At 39.6% G+C, this 22,455-nt stretch overlaps 1 protein-coding gene across 1 annotated transcript in view; it reads right to left on the bottom strand.

Annotated features, from left to right (window-relative positions):
• Positions 1 to 22,222, bottom strand: part of ZNF292 (zinc finger protein 292) — a 95,225-nt gene extending 73,003 nt beyond the window's left edge. The window contains 2 exon segments of the mRNA XM_047760698.1: positions 21,055 to 21,251; positions 21,451 to 22,222. Of these exon segments, the coding sequence (XP_047616654.1) occupies positions 21,055 to 21,222 (168 nt within the window). The 5' untranslated portion in view covers positions 21,223 to 21,251; positions 21,451 to 22,222.
• Positions 22,223 to 22,455: the final 233 nt, after the last annotated feature.

Raw genomic sequence — 22,455 nt, 5'->3', positions numbered from 1 at the left:
ATATGCTGAGAACTATAAAACATTCATCAAAGAAATTAAAGAGGATTCAAAGAAATGGAAAGATATTCCACGTTCCTGGGTTGGAAAAATACTGTAAAAACGGCCATACTACCCAAAGCAATCTACAGATTCAATGCAATTCCTATCACATTACCCATGACATTCTTCACAGAACTAAACAAACAATTCAAAAATTTATATGGAACCACAAAAGACCCAGAATTACCAAAGCAATCCTGAGGAACAAAAACCAAGCAGGAGGCATAACTCTCCCAGACTTCAGGCAATATTACAAAGCCACAATCATCAAGACAGTGTGGTATTGCTACCAAAATAGACATACAGACCAGCTGAACAGAATACAGAACTCAGAAATAAACCCAGACACCTATGGTCAATTAATCTTCGACAAAGGAGGCAAGAATATAAAATGGGGAAATGACAGTCTTTTCAGCATGTGGTGCTGGGAAAACTGGACAGCCACCACACATAAATCAATGAAACTGGAACACACCCTTACACCATGCACAAAAATAAACTCAAAATGGCTTAAAGACTTAAACATAAGATAAGACACTATCAAACTCCTAAAAGAGAACATAGGCAAAACATTCTCTGATATCAACCTTACAAATATTTTCTCAGGTCAGTCTCCCAAAGTAACAGAAATAAAAGCAAAAATAAACCAATGGGACCTGATCACACGGACAAGCTTTTGCACAGCAAAGGAAACAAACAAACAAACAAAAGGACAACTTACAGAATAGGAGAAAATAGTTTCAAAGGATGAAACTGACAAGGGCTTAATCTCTAAAATATACAAACAACTTACACAACTCAACAGCAAAAAAGCCAACAACCCAATGGAAAAATGGGCCAAAGACCTGAATAGACATTTCACCAAAGAAGATATACAGATGGCCAACAAGCACATGAAAAAATGCTCAACATCCCTGATTATTAGAGAAATGCAAATCAAAACCACTATGAGGTACCAGCTCACACCAGTCAGAATGGTCATCATTAATAAGTCCACAAATAACAAATGCTGGAGGGGGTGTGGAGAAAAAGGAACCCTCCTGCACTGTTGGTGGGAATGTAAATTGGTACAACCACTATGGAAAACAATATGAAGTATCTTAAAAAACTATACACAGAACTACCATATGACCCAGCAGTCCCACTCTTGGGCTTATGTCCAGGCAGAACTTTTCTTGAAAAAGACACATGCTCCAGCATGTTCACTGCAGCACTATTCACAATAGCCAAGACATGGAAACAACCCAAATGTCCATCAACAGATGAGTGGATTAAGAGAATGTGGTATATATACACTATGCAATACTACTCAGCCATAAAAAGAACAGAATAATGCCATTTGCAACAACATGGATGGAACTAGAGACTCTCATACTAAGTGAAGTCAAGTCAGAAAGAGAAAGACAAATACAATATGATATCACTTATATCTGGAATCTAATTTATGACACAAATGAACCTTTCCACAGAAAAGAAAATCATGGACATGGAGAACAGACTTGTGGTTGCCAAGGAGGAGGGGGAAGCAACGGGATGGACTGGGAGTTTGGGGTTAATAGATGCACACTATTGCCTTTGGAATGGATAAGCAATGAGATCCTGCTGTATATCACTGGGAACTATATTTAGTCACTTATGATGGAGCATGATAATGTGAGAAAAAAGAATGTATACATGTATGTGTAACTGGGTCACCTTGCTTTACAGTAGAAAATTGACAGAACACTGTAAACCAGCTATAATGGAAAAAATAAAAATCATAAAAATTACATTTTTAAGTACATTAGAGAAACGCTAACACATGTTTGCAATGATGGGTATACAAAAAATTAATGATAACATTATATAGCAGGAAAAAATTAGAGACAAACTAAATGTTCACCAATAGGAGAATGAAAGTACATTTTAGCATAGTCATATCACTAAATACTACACAGTAATTAAAATTAAGTAGGGCAGTATTAGCAGATAAATATCCTATCAACAGTACTATAGTGGGGGGAGCAAGTTGAACACAAATTATGGCATAAAGTGTGAGATAATATAAAACAATATATAATCTATGTGGAAACATCCATATGTTCCTATGTATATAAATTCATGGGAATTCCAAACACTAAATTTAGGATAGTAGTCTGTCTAGGGATATGTTAGAGAAATAGAATCAGTAGACATTTGAAGACATTTTAATCGTATCTGTAATATTTTAATAAATGATGAGGAGCAAGTATGGCAAAATTTTCAGGATCAGATAAAAGTTAATGTTGAGTTTGCAAACATATACTACATTTTTGTCCCATTCTATAAAACTGATGTCACGCTAATTTTTTTAGGGTTAAAGCAAACATAAAAGTACTTTCATGCCTAATTTAAACCCTATGACTCTTATTAAAATCATCTTGTTTAAAAATTATGAAATGTAAAAATAAATAAATAAATTTGTCTAAAACCATTTAACTAGTTAACACTACAAATAAATCAGTGAAAACAGCACTTCATTCTCTCCTTGCTTCACCAGTCCCACGTCCTCTGAGTGCGTGGGTGTGCTTTTCTTTTAACCCAACCTCCTATTTGGAGAATTTTTTTTAAAAGATAACTTATACGTGTTATTTATTAAGCAGTAAGTATGTTTAATAGGATTGAAAAGTTCTCATTTAGTATTTCCAGACTGTTTCACATATGACATATTTCACCATGAAAACACACAACTGTTCTATTCCCTCAACAATTTTGGGGATCAGCGACTTTTAAGGACCACTCCTGCATAATTAAAATCCCGCTAGAATGAAAAACTGAGTTTATAACCATGGTACTTTTTCTTTTAATACCAAAACTCGTTTCCAAGGACTAGCAGGTGACCCAAATATGCAACAATGTGTATGAGGCAGAAAGTATTGGTATTATTCTATACACAGTTTTTATGCATTAGTATGTAATTTACCTAATTTTAACCCACTGCATCAGACAGGATCAAACCAAAAATCTGGGCACCACACAATAATTTGAACAGGGAAAGTTTCACATAAAGAATTATTAATTATATCAGGGGAGTAATGTATAAACACATAAAGAGCACTATGAAGAATACAGACACCTGAGAGTACTGAAGGAAGAAACAAACCTGGAAGAGGGCTTTTCCCCAAAGCTAGGGCTTGGACCCTGTTAGAGCCCAATGATTACACTTTACTGGATGGCAAAGAAGTTTAGGTCCAGGATTGCCTGGGCCTAAGTGACTGGTAGGTGAGCCCTAAAAGGGAGCTGAAACACTAAGAACCTGCTTCCCGGCAGTTCCTGCATAGGGAAGGCCACAGGTAATAACCTTCTATGGTGCAAGCAGGAGTGTAGAGAAAGAGAGAATGTTGGTTGCCGGGGTGTGCAATGTCTGTATCAGGAGAACTGTGGTGAGGTGGTTATAAAGTTGGGGCTGGGGCTGTGAGCTCACCTAAGAAGTCTGTCCACTGGGCACTCACTTGGGGAGAAGATCCCTGGATGTCCCCACATCCATGCCATTATCAGCCATGCAGTGAAGCAAGAAACAAACACAGAAGCCCCTTCTTTGCATAAGATCCCTTCAGCATCCTTTACAGATAAAGCTTAACATCCATCCAGTGGAAAAAATGCTTATAGGGCCAAGCTCCAACATCGCCAAGCAAGTAACAGAATTGACTCAGAGCTGACAGCAAATATGAAAACAGGCACACTCAAAACTCAGGATCTTCATAATGGGTAAGGAATGACAGAAACAATAAAGTGGAAATACACATATTAAATTTGACTAAAAGACAGTATGAAAAAAATTCTGATTGGGTCACAACTGTCATTTCTTCAGCACACTACCAAAATGCAAAAAAAAAAAAACCCAAAAAACAAAAAACCAACACTAGCACTTATTTAATAACAAATCCTAGAAACCAGCCACTCATAGCACTCTAAACCACTGGTTTCTAAACAGTATAAAACAGAGAGAAAAAAACTTCTTCTATGAAATCTACCTCAAACATAAACTATATTATTTAATAAAGACTCAATTAACTATATAAGCTGAAGTAATGTGTGTGTGTATGTGTGTGTGTGTGTGTGTGATTACACCTGTGATTTAAAACTACACATTTCTTCGAGTTCCCTGATGATCTAGTGGTTAGGATTCAGCGCTTTCACCACTGTGGCCTGGCATTCAATCCCTGGTCTGGGAACTGAGATCCCACATCAAACCTCTGCACACTGTGGCCATAAGTAAGGGAATAAATAAAATTACACATTCCGATACTGAGGTGTCACACTGAAATGTTTACTGGCAGGATATGCAATTACAAGCAGCTTAAAGACCACTGATGACCTACTTTTCCCCAAGGGTTTTAGGTACTTTGCACCATATAGAGACCAAACACAATACAAATGAAGTTTTTCCTTAATCTAATAAAGAATTGATCTTAGTTATATTTGGAGATTAGATCCTCAATGAGTTGTTCTCATTGTAGTTTATAAACATGTACTGATTACCCTTAAAGGATTCATACATTACTCAAAGAAATTAAAAATAAAATTCCCACTACTGCTAAACAAAGAACTTTACTCAACATGTTCTTAAATAAGATATTACTCAAACTCCACTACAATAACTACTTATATTCCTTGCTCTGATTTCCTGAAGTTTAGTTTCAAATGAGTAAAGTTTATGAATTTACATTTAAATTTCTAAGTTCTCTTTGTACCCTAAAGCAAAGTTCAACAAACAACACCTACATATTCCTCCCAAAAAGGAAAAAAAAGTTTTGACTTAGTTTGCATTTTACTCTTTCTTAAAATAAACTTTATTGGGGTATAGTTGACTTATAAAGTTGCGTTAGTTTCAGATGTAAAGTAAACCATCCATAAATACGCATATCCATTCCTTTTCAGAGTCTTTTCTCATGTATGTTATTACACAGTATTGAGCAGGTTACCTGGTGCTATACAGTAGGTCCTTGCTATCTATTTTTTTTCTTTTTAGGGCTGCACCTGCAGCATGTGGAAATTCCCAGGCTAGCGGTCAAATCAGAACTGCAGCTGCCGGCCTATACCAGAGCCGGAGCAATGCCAGATCCAAGCTGAGTCTGTGACCTACAGAACAGCCCACGGCAACACCAGACCCTTACCCCATGGAGAAAGGCCAGGGATCGAAACTGCATCCTCATGGACTCTGTTGGGTTCTTAACCCACTGAGCCACAATGGGAACTGCACCTACGTATTTTAAATACAGTAGTATGTATATGTCAATCCCAGATCCTTAATTTATCCTTCCCACCCTGGCTCTTCCTGGTTTTTGTTGTTGTTGTTGCTGTTGTTGTTAATTAAATCTGAGTTACTTGATTTTGGCAAGTTACTTTACTTCTCTGTGTCTCAGCAGTCCCATATATAGACAGTAACCACCTACTTTAGAGGATTGTTGAGGATTACAATGAGTTCATCTCTCTCAATCTCCCTCCCTCCTAAATACACACACACACACACAAAATTTAATAGTTCCTGGCACACAAACAGCATTTAATAAATGTAAGCTATTAAGAGGGTTACTTCTTACCATACACTCATGTTTGCTTTATAAAAACTATACATATTTAACCCTTGCCCTGAGCATAGAGAACCCAAAGTCAGAACTTAGATGAAACAAAAAGTGGTCAGAAGAAACCTAATTCCAGTTAAGTAATGGCCTGTTATGAGCAAAAATTCACACCACAATTAAAATCAGCCTATTCAAGCAAAAACAATCATTTTAACAAGATTTAATCACTTATGATTCAGCAAAATAAGACATGGCCCCTGCTTTTAAGGGGCTCCAAAATGGGGAGAGGGTGAGAAGATAAACACAATCTTAATACAAAAAAACCATGATAAAAGCCAATAAAAAGGATGGGTAATATGTTATTAAATCCATATAGGAATATGGGAAAGCCTCATGAAAAAATTAATAATATCTAATAATCTTTTCACAGACTGAAGTAATGAAACATGGAAAGATGGTGTTAATAAAGGAGTTGAAAGAGGTTATATAAACTGTAGTTTAAGAACAGACTACAGATCCCTAAGACTTTATATAGAAAAGAAACAAGAGATATGCTGCCAATCAGCCAGGCCAGCATGCTAGGTACCAGGTCGTGAAAGTCCCTGAATGTAAGGCTAGTGAGCTTGAATTTTATTTTTCATGGAATAGCATTTTATGTGGTGTTTACTAAGGTGATGGGTGCTGTGCTGATGCCTCATTTATCTCACATTTTTAACAGGTTAAGAAACTGATCCCATAGCTAGTAAATGGTATAGCTGGGACTTCAACTCATGGTGTCAAAAAGCTTCCACATTGTGTTGCCTTTTAAAAGTCTTTAAGAATATCATATCCATGCTCTGAAAAGATAACAGAATCTCTTTTTTTTGTTTTTTTTGGGTTTTTTTTTGTCTTTTTGCTATTTCTTTGGGCCACTCCCACGGCATATGGAGGTTCCCAGGCTAGGGGTTGAATCGGAGCTGTAGCCACCGGCCTACGCCAGAGCCACAACAACTCGGGATTCGAGCTGCGTCTGCAACCTACACCACAGCTCACGGCAACGCCAGATCGTTAACCCACTGAGCAAGGGCAGGGACCGAACCCGCAACCTCATGGTTCCTAGTCGGATTCGTTAACCACTGCACCACGACGGGAACTCCAGATAATAGAATCTTAGTGACAACATAGAAGAAGACAGGTTAGAGAAAAGAATGGAGAAAAAAATACCCTTGTGAAAAAAAATCTTCGGTGGAATTTTTGCTGCAAGAAATTAAGTGGCCACTAATAGTATACTAGAGACAAGGAGAGAAGAACAGAGGAAACAGTGCATGAATAAAATTGACAGGGAGTTCCCCTCGTGGCGCAGTGGTTAACGAATCCGACTAGGAACCATGAGGTTGCGGGTTCGGTCCCTGCCCTTGCTCAGTGGGTTAACGATCCGGCGTTGCCGTGAGCTGTGGTGTAGGTTGCAGACGTGGCTCGGATCCTGCGTTGCTGTGGCTCTGGCGTAGGCTGGCAGCTACAGCTCCGATTCGACCCCTAGCCTGGGAACCTCCACATGCCACAGGAGCGGCCCAAGAAATGGCAAAAGGACAAAAAAAAAAAAAAATGGAAATCTTATCCACAGGGAGTAACAGGGGATGCTTGCAGAGTGGATGCCTGCTATATATAAAACATGGATTTTCAACAGGTCTCTTGAGCAGCTTTATGATTTGAGACCTGTCTCAGAAACGATGATGAGATGAGGAAAATGGCTGTGGGTCACTAACAAAGAGTGAAAGGATAAAAAGAACACTGAGGAAATGCCACTCGCAAAAAATTCAGAGATGTTGGATCTACTCCTCTAAAATACATTAATACTATCTAATAATTACCAGGCATTTCCAGCAATGAAAGGAAGATGACTAAGGAGCAGTCACAAAAGCAGGCGAATCAGGAGAGTAGTATAAATAAACACAAGGGAGAGGAACTTAAGATACAGTCACAAACATTTAAAAATGTCGAGAGGGACTGAGCAGGGAGCCACTTCAGCCTGTAGCCATGAACAAGTTCAACAGTGCCAGATCTTCTGATTTTCCAGGAGAGGCCAAACATCCTCTTTTCAACATGAAACCTTATGATTTTTTAAATGCTGACAATTCAATTTTCTTAAAAAGAATGTTCAGGCATGTGAAATAGTCTGGGCTGCTGGATTACTAGCTGAGTCTAAGGTTAATTAAAAATACTCCAAGCAGGAGTTCCCGTTGTGGCGCAGGGTAAACAAATCCAACTAGTATCCATGAGGATGCGGGTGTGATTCCTGGTCTCACTCAGTGGGTCAGGGATCTGGTGTTTGCATGAGCTGTGCAGGGGTCACACAGTCAGCTTGGATCCCACGTTGCTGTGGTGCAGGTCAGCAGCTGTAGCCCCAATCTGACTCCTAGCCTGGGAATTTCCATACACCGTGGGTGCAGCCCTAAAAAAGCCAAGAGAAAAAACAAAAAAAAAAAACAAAAAACGAACTCGGAGTTCCTGTCATGGCTCAGCAGAAACAAATGACTAGTATCCATGAGGACGCAGATTCCATCCCTGGCCTTGCTTAGTGGGTTAAGGACCTGGCATTGCTGTGGTGTAGGTCAAGGATGCAGCTTGGATCTGGTGATGCTGTGGCTGTGGTGTAGCCTGGAAGCTACAGCTCCAATTCGACTCCTAGCATGGGAACCTCCAGATGCCCTGATGGCCCTAAAAAGACAAACAAACTACATATAAATGCCAAGCAAGTTACCTTCAAAAGAACATTTCCTTGGTGAGGAATGAATCCAAACTGCAACAGTAAGTAAAAAAAAAATGAAAGCAACATATAGTGTACTTTCCTTTTTGTTTTTGTTTTGTTTTGTTTTTGTCATTTGCCATTTCTTGGGCTGCTCCTGCAGCATATGGAGGTTCCCAGGCTAGGGGTCCAATCGGAGCTGTAGCCACCAGCCTACGCCAGAGCCACAGCAACGAGGGATCCGAGCCGAGTCTGCAACCTACACCACAGCTCACGGCAATGCCAGATCCTTAACCCACTGAGCAAGGGCAGGGACCGAACCCGCAACCTCATGGTTCCTAGTCGGATTCGTTAACCACTCAGCCATGACGGGAACTCCTAGCATACTTTTCTAAGAAGTCTGGCAAGAAAGACTAGAAAACAAGAAAAACTTTTTTTAGGATAAGAGATGTCTCATATGTAGAGAAAAAGAGTTAAAGAAAAAGAAATCTAAAGACATGATCAAGAAAGCAAAAAGATGAAAAAGATACACACATATCTACAGGTAAAAGATAGGAGTGACAGAAAGAAAAACATGAAGAAAGGAAAAGTGGAAAGGCTCTCTGAGAAGGTACGCATTAGATTCACTTGCCAGGGAACAGCCACTTCTTTGGAAACCCAAGGAAGAAAATAAAAGAAAATATGAGATGAAGATTTGAGGGAATATATAACATGATCTAGGTCTTCTCAATAATTTTTAGGATGAATTAGACATAAGCACTGAGAATATCTGTGGGACTGTTTTGCGCCTAAGTTTCACTATTAATATTTATTGTTTCTCTGATAAGGTACAGTTTCTCACTCTCTCTTTTTTTTTTTTTGTCTTTTTGCCATTTCTTGGGCCTCTCCTGCAGCATATGAACGTTCCCAGGCTAGGGGTCCAATCAGAGCCGTAGCCACCGGCCTACACCACAGCCACAGCAACGCGGGATCCAAGCCATGTCTGTGACCTACACCACAGCTCACGGCAATGCCAGATCCTTAACCCAATGAGCAAGGCCAGGGATCGAACCCAACCTCATGGTTCCTAGTTGGATTCGTTAACCACTGAGCCACAAAGAGACCTCCTAGATTAATGATCTTTTATAAGCGAAAATTTCAGATCTAGTCCTTGTATTAACAGTTAACATTTACTGTGTACCTTCACCATGATAAGGCAAAGCACTCAACAAATACTATACCTTAATCACAAGAGCTTTAACACAGGTATTATTACCTTCAGTCTAGAGATGAAGACACAAACAGAAAACAAAGACTGAAGTCCCACAGAAGTAAAGGAGCTGGAATTCAAATTGTAGTTTAAAATCTATACTTTTAGTTCCTATGTAAAACTAAGCTTCTCTCATCCCATACTCTCAAATCCCAGGTTTAAAATTTTAGACAAAGATTTTAACTGAAAAGCCAATAAACTCCTGGCACACACAGTGAGTAATCTGCCCCACCTCCCCTAAGACAAAAAGATTTTTCATAAATTATTATAAAATCTAATCCTGCCCTCTCTAAAATGTAGGCTTCAACGCTGATAAATCAGTAATCCAATGCTACCTTCAATATGACAATAGATGACTTGAAAATGATATATTAATGTAGTAAAGTGATGTTAGGTCATTATCATGTATGAAACATCAAAGGAGTTTCCAAAGTATTCTCTAAGTGTAAACACATGACAAAAATCATTTTAAATAATTTTGATCAACTGATCAAAAAAAAAATTTTTTTTTGTCTTTTTTTTGCTATTTCTTGGGCCGCTCCTGCGGCATATGGAGGTTCCCAGGCTAGGGGTCCAATCGGAGCTGCAGCCACCGGCCTACGCCAGAGCCACAGCAACGCGGGATCCGAGCCGCATCTGCAACCTACACCACAGCTCACAGCAACGCCGGATCGTTAACCCAGTGAGCAAGGGCAGGGACCGAACCCGCAACCTCATGGTTCCTAGTCAGATTTGTTAACCACTGCGCCACGACAGGAACTCCCAACTGATCAAATTTTGATCAATTCTCACACAATCAAAGGTCTATAATATCCCCATTTCAAGGATAAAGAAACAGAAAAGTCCTAAGTAGCATGTCAAGAGTCACAATAAACAATTTTGTGAAAATTAAAACCAGTGTCCTTAGAATTTCAGTATTTTAAATTCACAGTGTCTAATGGGCTCTCAAGCAAAGTATATATGAAAGAATCTAGAGAGTAGGTTTGTTCGAGTAAAACAAGATCTATAAAAGATGATTCTTGGGAGTTCTCGATGTGGCTCAGCAGTTAACGAACCCAACTACTGTTCATGAGTACGTGGGTTCGATTCCTGGCCTCAATCAGTGGGTTAAAGATCAGGTGTTGCTGTGAGCTGTGGTGTAGGTCGCAGATGTGGCTCGGATCCCACGTTACTGTGGCTGTGGTGTAGGCAGGCAGCTACAGCTCTGATTCGATCCCTAGCCTGGGAACGTCCATATGCTGCAGGTACGGCCCTAAAAAGACAAAAAAAAAAAAAAAAAAATTCTAGAGGAGGGGGATAAAACACCACAAATATTTCCATTCAACACAAGCTAATCCTCAAAGGTCTTTTTCAAAGGTCTTTATCATGCTAAAAATAATTTCTCTTTAGGTAGGAGTTGCAACATTAGGTTGCCTTTTCAGAAACACAAAATAAGTCATAATATTAAATATACCAGGTCTGACTCATTTCTTGCCAACATATTAAATTTTACATAGAAGCTGTAGCTATGATACAAGCATTAAGAAATGCTTCCTATAAAATATTTTCAAGCTAATGATGAATTTCTTGATCAGTCTGAGGACATAAATTTTATTCACAATGTTTTTTATGTTATGTGCAATATCCCATTTAGGCAGGCAATCTTTTAAAATTATTCCTAATAGATTTTAAAATAAAATTATACAAATACGGATTGGGTAAGTCAAGTAAATCACAGATTCAAACTACTTAAGCATCAATTTTAATAGGTATTTTATTAAAGTTTGTTTTATTCTTCTGAAATAGAATCTTGTGAAAGTTTTGTACAGAAAATTAAAACTGTTATTTTTCAGAATATAAATTAATAAAAACGGGAGTTCCCATCGTGGTGCAGCAGAAACGAATCCAACTAGAAACCATGAGATTTCAGATTTGATCCCTGGCCTTGCTCAGTGGGTTAATGATCCCTTGTTGCCATGAGCTGTGTGGTGTGGGTTGCAGACAAGGCTCAGATCTGGCGTTGCTGCTGTGGCTGTGGCATAGGCCGGCAACTATAGCTCTGATTCAACCCCTAGCCTGAGAACCTCCACATGCTGCGGGTGTGGCCCTAAAAAGCATATAATAATAATAATAATGATAATGTTCATGCTTTTAAATTAAATGTATAATGATGTTTCAAGTTTTTTATGTTGACTGAGATTTATATTTGCAAAAATCAGGAAAAGATCAAGAATATGTATATTTATCTAAAAATATAAAATGTAAGCTATTTATTTTGTATAAATAAAATCTAGGAGTTCCCATCATGACACAGCAGAAGGGAATCCGACTAGGACCCATGAGGTTGCAGGTTCGATCCCTGGCCTCGCTCACTGGGTTAAGGATCCGATGTTGCTCTGAGCTGTGGTATAGGTCGAAGACTCAGCTTGGTTCTGGCATTGCTGTGGCTGTGGGGTAGGGCCAGCAGCAACAGCTCTGATTAGACCCCTAGCCTGGGAACTTCCATATGCCGCGGATGCGGTCCTATAAAAACAGACAAAAAAAAAAATTCTAAATGTCTCCCTTTGATAATAATGGCTCATCTAAAAGAAGAAACAAAATAATCCTGATTTACTGGAAATAAATTTCTCTCAAAATCAAATGTCTGCTTCAATTAACTTTGGTAAGTCAAAATTACTACAGGACTTAATTTAAAATTTGTTATGATAGCTTTCAAATATCTCTATACAACTGACTAGAATGAGAATCAAGTCAATCATTAATTAATACTTTTAAATTTAGCTTCTCTCTTTCTAAATTTAAAACTTGTACTAGGGATGCCAAACTTAAATCAGTAACACTGCCTATATGTCAGGCATCAATAAGGATGCCAAATGATCCACGTGAATACATCATCCACATATTCAAAATTCATTTTTTTAAAGAACTGCTTCATTTTAGGCCATTTAACCTCAGTCTTCCTAAACAAATGCTTAATAAAACAATATTTTCTGATAAGCCAGCTTTATACTCATCAAGTATTACATAGCAATGATGAGGTCCTAAGAGGCAATTTGGGTAAACAGACATTTAAACAGACTACATTGTTTTTAATCCTATGATCTCACAGGTCTTCAGATTAAACAATTCATTATTAGGAAAGCAGCTAACAGTGCCTTTTTTGAACATCATCTCTCTTTCTCTTCAATCTGGTCTAGTCTCTAACTCCAAGCTTCACCCTCACTTCAGACAAAGAAAGCAAGAGCTAAAATCTTGTCCAGATTGTAAAGGCACTCCTGTTTGAGCTCAAAGCCACTGGACTTTTCTCTGTGTTACACCGCTCCTCTGAACAAAGTCACAAAGGCAGTAAAATGAGGAATGAACAATTTAGACGGAGCAAAAAGTTCCCGTTGAACAGTGAAACTATGAAAAAAGTAAACAAAGCAGGAAGAGCTCTGGGCTCAAGTTTAAATGTGGATCCGATCCTATGAACCAGTTATTTCTCAACTAGACTAGAAGGCCACCTTCTGACAGGACTATCTGTGTTTGGGCTTATTACTAAATTAGCCCAGTGATTCCCCATAAGCAGTGTTTTCCAGTGTGTTGTTTATGACCGATTAGTGGACCATAAAATCAAGAGCAACTTTTAAAAGATAATAATAAAAGAAAACAGAATGCATCACATACACAGTAAAAATAAGCACTGTTTTGCGATAATGTTTCAGGGGGACAACTAAATGGTGAAGTAAAGTTACATCATACTCTAAGCTGGGGTCAAAAGCCTGTAACTAAAATTTACTAAAGAGTCTAAATGCAGACTCTCTCTTTGGTTTCTGCAAACTCAAATTTGAAAAACACAATTATGAGTTCTGGACTGCAAATGAAGTAGAAGGATAAAAGCAGGATGTTGGGGAATTTCACAAATTGAAAGTTAAAGCAAGTTCATCAGTTAAGAGAAAAGTTCAAATATCATGACAAGAACTAGGATGCTATTATTAAATTGTACAAGGTAGAGACAACATAAAACACCAAATTCTGACCAGATTTAATAATATTAAGGTAAAGAACAATGGCACATAAGAGGTTGTTCCACAAATCTCCCAAAGTTACAGCGATGGAGTGGAACGCCCTTCTTCTATTTGGAGACTGAGATTAGAAGAGAGAAAATAGAAATACCTTCTGCCAACCTAAGAGAAAAGGGGCACTTGGATGTGCTTTAATGATAGAATATGGGTGACAAGAAAGCAGAGGTGGGGCTACTGAGATGAAAAATTAAAATCTGACCCATAAAATCACCTGAAATTGCAGTGGAGAGTAAGAGAAATGGGATGTGGCGGACTGTTATAACATTGGTCCCTGAAGAATTACATACTCCTGTACCCACAAAGATGCTGTGTGTGATTACTTGTTGAGCCAATGGAACAAGGCAAACCTGACAAAAGCAGAGGCCTGAAAAGCAGTTCTGGAGGTCTCTTGTGCCACAGCGGGCTAAGGATCCAGCATTGTCACTGCAGTGGCTTTGGTTGCTGCCATGGCACAGGTTCAATTCCTGGCCTGGGATCTTTCACATGCCATGCGCATGGCAAAAAAAAAGAGAAAAGAAATGAAATGAAAAGCAGCTGTGCTGTAGAAACTGGCTTTCATGCTGCAAAGTAAAGAAACCGAGGCTATCTTAGTAGAGGGAAAGAATGGCGCAGAGATGAACAAACTCAACTGAGGCTCCTCAACCAACCCACCAAACCAAAAGACACATGAGTGAGACCATTTGGGATCATTCAGCCCCTGATAACCTACTAGTGGACTGCAGAATTATCCAATAGATGCAAAGACTTGAGAACAGTAATAAAAACAGCTGTTCTGGAGTTCCCGTAGTGGCGCAGTGGTTAACGAATCCGACTAGGAACCATGAGGTTGCCGGTTCGGTCCCTGCCCTTGCTCAGTGGGTTAACCATCCGGCGTTGCCATGAGCTGTGGTGTAGGTTGCAGACGCCGCTCGGATCCCGCGTTGCGGATCCCGCGTTGCTGTGGCTCTGGCATAGGCCGGTGGCTACAGCTCCAATTCAACCCCTAGCCTGGGAACCTCCATATGCCACGGGAGCGGCCCAAGAAATAGCAACAACAGCAACAAAAGACAAAAAAAAAAAAAAAAAAAGCTGTTCTTTTTAAAGCTACTGTGTTTTCAAGTAGTTTGTTACAAAGCAATTACCAATACAGAATACTTCAAGAAAAACCAACAGCTGTAACACGCTGAACTTTTTTTTTAAATTTCAATGCCTCCTTGAAAAGGTAAGTCTTTAGGAAATGTAACCATATATTATCTACACTTAAAACAATTAATTAAAATTCATTGGTTTGGATTCTAAATCCCTAGCCTGGTTCTAATCTACTTTTTCTATCCTATTTTTCATCCCAGCTCCTCGCATTCTTCTCCAAGAGGCCAGTTTGAACAGTTGTTCCATTTCTCTGAGGTTTACTGCCATCCTTCCCACTTTGGTTATCCACACAAATTCAAGACCCAATGTAAATAATGTCTCCTTTCCTGTTTAATTTTTAGCTATGTTAAGTTATTTCAAAATGGTCTAATTTTCTTAATTCACACTCCACCTATTGCATTTATCACTAGTTACTTTACTAATAGTTTAAGTTGTTTAACTATTAATACACATGCCAGATTTTGTAAGCTCTAGCCAAGCCATAAAGCTGCACAGCTCCTTAGTGCTCTCACATTAAGAGGAATTTAAATATCTGTTTAAAATAAATTAAGAAAAAGGGGAAAAGATAACATTTTTTCTATGAGGTTCACTGTACAACTTTAAATGCCAAAGGAGAAAAAATGAATCAAGAGGATCTCCTGAAAAAAATAATAAACAGTTATAAGTTAAACAGGGTATGTGACAAACACATTCATAAAAAGCAAACTTTCCATTGTATAAGCAAGGCTATTCATATATTGATTGGTTAATTTTATGAACTGAATTTATGTGTGGGAGTTGGGAAAATAAGGTAATTCCTCAACCCTGACAGAACCTCAAGGAAAATAACTACAGCAGCAGTTTCATTTAGTTAAAACCATGCATTTTCAAATATCCTTGGTTTTACAGGCCAGTCATATATAACAACATGAATGGTATACACGATATACTATCTTCTCTTCCCCCATTTTTATTTAGGACCAAGAAGTGTCAAGAAGGAAACAAGCAAAATTTGGTAAATTTTCCGTTTGCTAAAATTGGTATAAGTATATTCTGGGAAGTAGAATATCTCTAGCATGCAATCATACTAATTATGAACACTTAAAAAATTATTTCCCCTGAGCATTACCTAAACTTTTAAAGTTTAAATGACTTATTACTCCCTGAATACCTAAAGTAATTATCACTAATTAACAAGCAAGCCATTCTTTCTTCTGATTTGAAGTGTCCTATAAATTAAGATATCCTCTAGTAATCATTTTGAAAGTTTAGATTCTTAAGGAAAATGTTCAAGCATTTTCAAAATTTTTACCACTATAATTAAAGCTAAGCAAAACATGGAGATAAAAGAATCAAATGGATGTAACAAAAATATACAAAGATATACTATAACTGTACTTATACTTTGTACCTCTCAACAGTTCTGATTTTTCTTATACAAAAAAAGGCACTAAAACACAGTGAATAAATGTATTAAGGTCTAGTAAAGCCTTCTGTCTGATACCCCACCCTGAAGTGCTTACTACCTACCCTAAACTCTATATAAATTACTATACATAAAATTAACTTATTCCTCTAAATAACAACCAACAACTAAGTGGTTAATTAGACACAGCCATGGACTAGAATTATTATACAGTCTAAAACAGAAAGCCATAGATTTACATGAGCAGCTATAAAATAATCTCAAAGATACCTTTCATGGTGAAAAAACATGCAGTTTTCAGTATGTACACATTTTAATTTTTTTTTTTAAAGAGTAAACAGTATTTCTGGAAAGATGCGTAAAATGCTATTGGGGGACTGTCTTTGTGGAAGGTGACTGGAGGTCTGGAGTGGGAAGGAGATCAAGTTTTTAGTGTATGTCCTTTCTCGGTGTTTGACTTTTTAAAATCTATTTCAATGTACAGTTTCAATTTTTAAAAAAGAATAAAAAATAAAGCAAATGTGTTAATGATACACAGCCTTATGACAACTCTTCAACTGTCATCTTAAAGTGATATTTAAGTCTTATTTAGTTTACATCCTACATCCTATATCCTGTATCTTATATCCCCTAACATTTAAACCCAGTCCTTGAATTAAATGCTTTCTTAAAAGCACAGAATTTCAATTATATCAAAAGGTCAAATCTCGGCTTTAATCAGGACAACTAAGTGTGCTGAATTTGCTACCCCTTTAATCTAGTATAAGTGAATTGTTTTAGTAATTGTTTAAGTAATTGCTTGTAATTTCTGCTAAGAAAGTAGAAAATTTCAAGTTCAATGTGCATTCAAGCTTAGTGTGGCACTGACCTGGATCTGTTCCAGATTAACTGCATTTCTTAATGTAACTGTATTAATATGAAAAAGTATAGTGACCAAAAAATCTTAATATATTCTTTTTCTTCCTCTTCAGTGTTTCTCAAAAGGGCACTGTGGGTATTTAGGCAGAGGGATAAATTTCGGTGGGGTGGGACTGTCCTGGTCACTTCAGAAAACGTAGCATCCATGGCCCATGAGCACTAAATGCCAGTTATCACATCCCCAGTCACTGCAATGACCAAACAACTGACCCCACATATTTCAAATGCCCTTGAAGAGAGAAGTGCAGTGGGAAGAAGTACTATGCCCAGTTGAGAAGCACTACTTACATAAATTAAGGTATGAACTAAGGTACAATGTGTGTGTAAGATAACAAACATCATGCTCCAACAAATCATTCTTCGACTATTCCAATGGCTTTACTTTTTTTGGGGGTGGGGAGGGCATGGACGAGGCAGGGGTCTGGCTAGGAGTTGAATAGGAGCTACAGCTGGCAGCCCACACCACATCCACATCAACACTGGATCCAAGCCTCACCCGTGACCTACATCACAGCTCACAGCAATGCCAGATCCCGGACCCACTGAACAAGGCCAGGGATTGAACCTGCATCCTCATGAATCTTAGTCACAATCATCTCTGCTGCACCACAACAGGGAACTCCCTCAATAGCTTAACTTTTTAAATGAATAATCATTTTTAAATCTTTTGGAATTCTCCTGTTGAAATGCTTCCATTTAAAATCCCGGATAAATAATCGTCCAATGTCCTACACTCATCTCAGGAAAAAAAAGATATAAATCACAGTTTACTGTAATTACTTGTCTACCTTCCACCAGAAACTGTAAGCTCTTTGTAGCCAGGGGTCATGCTCATGGTTGCCTGGCCCACAGTGTGCATATTCAATAACACCTCAGAATGAGTGAGCAAATATTAGCCTAGTCTAAGACAATTGAAGGTCCAGAAGTTCCAACTACAAGCAGTTTTTATATATAGTAATGATAATGAAACAAATTCAAGAAATTATTTCTGGCTATACTATATTCTTATTTATTCTAAATTGATTTTAAGACTATTAATACATCGACTACACTATCCAAATTTCAGCTGGCTTGTAAAGATATAAGGAAATCTAAGATTTGTTGAAAGACATTCCCATATGCCCATCCTGTACCACCTTCCCCTCCTCCTACTCTCAAGCTTTAAGCAAATGTTCATGTAAAAGTGGGGCGTGCTTCCAGGAAGCAAACCAATATAAAGAGCAAAACAATGCTGCTAACAGTAAAAAAAAAAAAAAAAAAAAAAAAGAAAAAAAGAAAAAAAAAAAACTAATGTTTCTCATTTCTACTTCTCAGAACTCAAGAAATCTCTTACCATCTACCTTATTTTTAAAAAAATCTATAAACTGGAAAGAGTAAGCAACTTTATTTCTGTAGGTTTCACACTATTCTCCAGAAAGTCACCTTTTGTTGAAATTAAAAATTAGGAATATAAACTAATTCCTGTTTAAAAATAAATGCAACGGTGAGGTTTACACAAGCACTAAACATCAACACTTAAAGAACTCTGAAGCCCACTAACTCTGACAAATACTTCTTCATCTTCACCTTCTTGAAGCATATGAATATTCCAGTTTTACTGGAAAAGCTTAGATAGAAAAAGTTAAATGATAATCTCCAGGTAGAAACAAAGATATTATTTCTACCTCCTAGTATCTCTAGCACTGTTTTTAAACTGCTGGAATAAATTCTTTTATTGTTAACCTCTGCTTTGCTCAACTAGTATCAAAATGTTAATAATGTCAATGATACAATTTTAAAGAAACAGCTGTTTCAAGTTACCTCTCATCTGGCAACACCAAATAGGTAACTTTAAGCATATATGTAGATACACATAGAAAAAGTCCTATAGAAGTTCTCAAACATCAGATACACTCTACTATTCAAGTAATGGAAACTGCTTTTAAATGCATTTACATTATCATGGGATTTTAGTGCATGAAATATATTATTTTTTGAAACCCACAAACCTAGCATTTGTTTTTACTGTTTCATGTCAATGACAACAATTTACACGTTTTAAGTCTAATCACTTAAAACTAATACAGGTAATTACTTTCATACTGACAAAAAAGAATGCTGTTTCATACATTAAAAATTATTTTACAGTGATAAAATTCTGATGTTGCACACCTTCAAAATCAAGTTCAATTTGTAGGAATAATCAAGTTCGATTTTTAATCCTGCTTATAAATATTGCTGGTCAAGAGTATTTACAGTAATTAGCTTTAAATCCATCAGTGGAAACTGTTACCTGAAAGAATACTTTTCATGACTAAAAAGCTAACTTCACTTAGAAATATGAAAGGGTTCCTTTTATGAGCATCTTACTAGTTTTTTTTTATACCTAAAATAAATCTTTTAACCTAAAAGACCAATTAAGAATGAGTAGGTACGCCGGTACAATGAAACTGGTAAATTTCAACAATTCTTTAAAACTATGATTCAAAGGAATGACAGAATCTCAAATTCTTCCATAGGCATTCAACAGATCTATACCACCTTAAGTGGAGGGCTTTCACACTGCACATATTCCCAGACAAGTCACCACGCAATCTCACAAAGGATTTTTTTTTAAGATAATGAACAATCATCAAATAATCTGTGACAATAAGGTGTATACAGCAATAGGATTTTTTTGGTATGAAATCAAGTATCCCTGATTTTATAAAAAAAAAAAATTCTGAACTTGTAGGCTAGAAATCAAGTGAAAATGGGGCCTATTTTGAAATGCTAAAACAGTCCACCATTGTTCGATTTTAAGTTCAGTATCGTTTCAAAACAACTTTTCTATAATGATACGTTCACAAGCTAACTTTAAATGCGACCCGTATAAATTCTTTTCCCTCCTCAAGAAGATAATCTAACCAAAATCTTCACCACAGCCAGCAGCAGCACCTTGAAATTTTAAACGTAACTGGAGGGTATGTAATCAAGTCCAAATGTAGGCTCAAACTCTCCTTTCAATCAAACAAACAGTGCTGTTAACATTCCAAGTCCTGGTTAGAACGCTGTTACTGGAAAGTAGTGTCCTTGTTCAAGAAAACGAAGGAAAAGGCCTGAAACTGACGTGAGTACGGGTCCACAAGAACCTCAGTCTTCTCGATTTCACCTGGAGGCCAAACAGGGAAGACTCGGAGTAATAGCGGCGTGAGGAGACGCGGGAGGAAGGGCAGAGAGGAAACCATACTCCTCCAAGGGTGAAAGCCAAAGGGAAGCGGTCTCTGGAAAAGCCACTCCACAGGGACACTCGACCCTAGTATACACATACAGGGGCAGATTCTGTCTACCGAGGAAAGCAACCTTTACCGTGGAAGCGATGCTGCTCCGAGCAAGTAAAGGCAGGAGGGGACAACCTCCACGCCCCCCTACCCCCGAACGTCTCGCCCAGCTAGAAAGGGTCCGCGGGGACTGCTCCTCGGAACATCAACAAAGGCCCCTTTAGTCCTAAGGCGAAACTCGAACAACAAAGACGCGGAGACGGCGAGAACGGGGCCGGGGGCGGGACGGATGAAAGCAGGGGAAGGCAAAGGAATCAAACCGGTGGGGGCGGAGGCCCGTCGGAGTAGGAAACAGGGGCGCAGAGGCGGGGGGCGCGGTAATCCCCAGCGCACAATAAGAGAAGGAGAAAGGGAACCTACCCTCCAGACCACCCCTTAGCCTCTCCTGCTGCGGAGAGACCTCCAGTCTTCGCCGTCTCCATCTCTCGGCCTCGGGGACCGCGCACTCCCGAGTTCAGGGAAGGAGAGGGGAGGGGGGATTTTCCGCCCTGACCACAACTCCCTTCCCCCAGCCGAGCGCTGCCGACAACAACCTCCACAACGGCAGCCACACAAAGGCGCCTTCCTCGTACTCCCCGCTCCCGCCCGGGCGGCGGCGCCGACGATGCCAAGGCAGCGACGACCACCGCTCGGCCGCCAAGCGCTCGCTCGCCCTCTTCCCCCTCTAGCTGGGGGAAAGGGGGAGGGGACTCCAGGCGCCCTCACCTGGCACAGCTGCTGACAGTACTCCGTGGCCGCCTCCACGGCCGGCACCCGGCTCTCCCGCAGCTGCCGCTCCAGCTCCTGGAGCCGCTCGCTCAGGCGCTGCAGCTCCGCGGCGCAGCCGCCTCCGCCGCGACTCAACCTCTCCTGCTCGGCCTCTTCGTCCGCCATCTTCACACCCCACTCCGTCGCGTACGCACCTGGGTCACGTGATAACACAATGCCACGTTCGGCGGGGTCACGTGCCGGGCGCGCTCGCACGCCGCCGAGCACGTACAAAGGGCCCGGTGGGGAGGATGGGGGGCGGGGAGAGTGGCGCGAGGGAACCCGAGGGAGGTGAAGGGAAGGGGAAAGGAGGAGGGCGGGGTTGGGCGGTGCGGAAAACCGCGGTTTGCTTACCCCGAGCGGGAAGTGGGCAGCAGCGGTCGAAAGGGGCGGGCCGGTGGAGGCCTGTTTTCGGTCACGTGAGCGCCGCAACGCGGGGGAAAAACCTGGGGAGGGGCTGTCCTCTGGAGCGTCCAGATCCTGGCTTGGCTTTCCCTAGTCCCCGAAGTCTTCTACGGACACATGCCCCAGTTTCCCAAGAGGACGAGCGAGGGAGAGCTCTGGGTGGGCTGGGGCAGTGGCTGCATTTGCCGTTGGCCTGAAGACAGACCAGCAGCGACGGCGGAAGTGGGAGCAAGTAGAACCCACCCATGGACCACAAGCGTGAGAGCCAAAGCGGGACTACGAACTGTCAAAATTGTCGCTTACTTCTCACCCGGAGAGGGAGGAGGATCTAGTGCCTGAGGTAGCAGATCTTGTCTCACTCCCCTCCTCTTCAGCCCCAAGAACGCCTCTCCCTTGGAAACACAATCTCTAAGGGGTGGAGGCAACAAAGAAAAATAACAATTGGATCAGAGCGGAATGAGTCCAATCCTCAGGATGGAGAACGGAGCAAACTCATGAAAAGCATAGTTTAAAAGATTTCAGATTATGAAATTGTGAACGTTGGAACCAGGTGATTTTTAAACCTCGAGAACATTTCTGGAATAAGTGAGAGCCGACTAATCTGTTTCGCCGTGATTTAAGACTCTCCTACACACTACAGTAATCACCACCACTGAAAACAGTAAATATGTGAAAGCTCTTGAAAAGAAAGTAGGTCAAGGGAGAAAAAAAGGCGGTCATAAGGACTCCATTAAAAATCACAACGGAGGGTAAATCGCTAAAATAAAAGCAAGGTTATCGAGAGTTATGAATTCAACAACATTGTTTTTCCTGGTGCTGTGAATGGAGATGATAGTCTGAACAGTATTTTATTTGCAACCTGGAAAGAATGAATACTTAGCTCTTGAACGAAACAATAGAAGTAGTACCAAAATTCACTTGCTTAAGCCTAAAGTTCAAAATAATTTTTCTTTT

This window comes from Phacochoerus africanus, chromosome 2 (genome assembly GCF_016906955.1).
Source record: "Phacochoerus africanus isolate WHEZ1 chromosome 2, ROS_Pafr_v1, whole genome shotgun sequence".
In the NCBI taxonomy this organism is placed as follows: Eukaryota; Metazoa; Chordata; class Mammalia; order Artiodactyla; family Suidae; genus Phacochoerus; species Phacochoerus africanus.
Note: the sequence above shows the minus strand (reverse complement) of the source record. Positions and strands in the feature narration are given on the sequence as shown.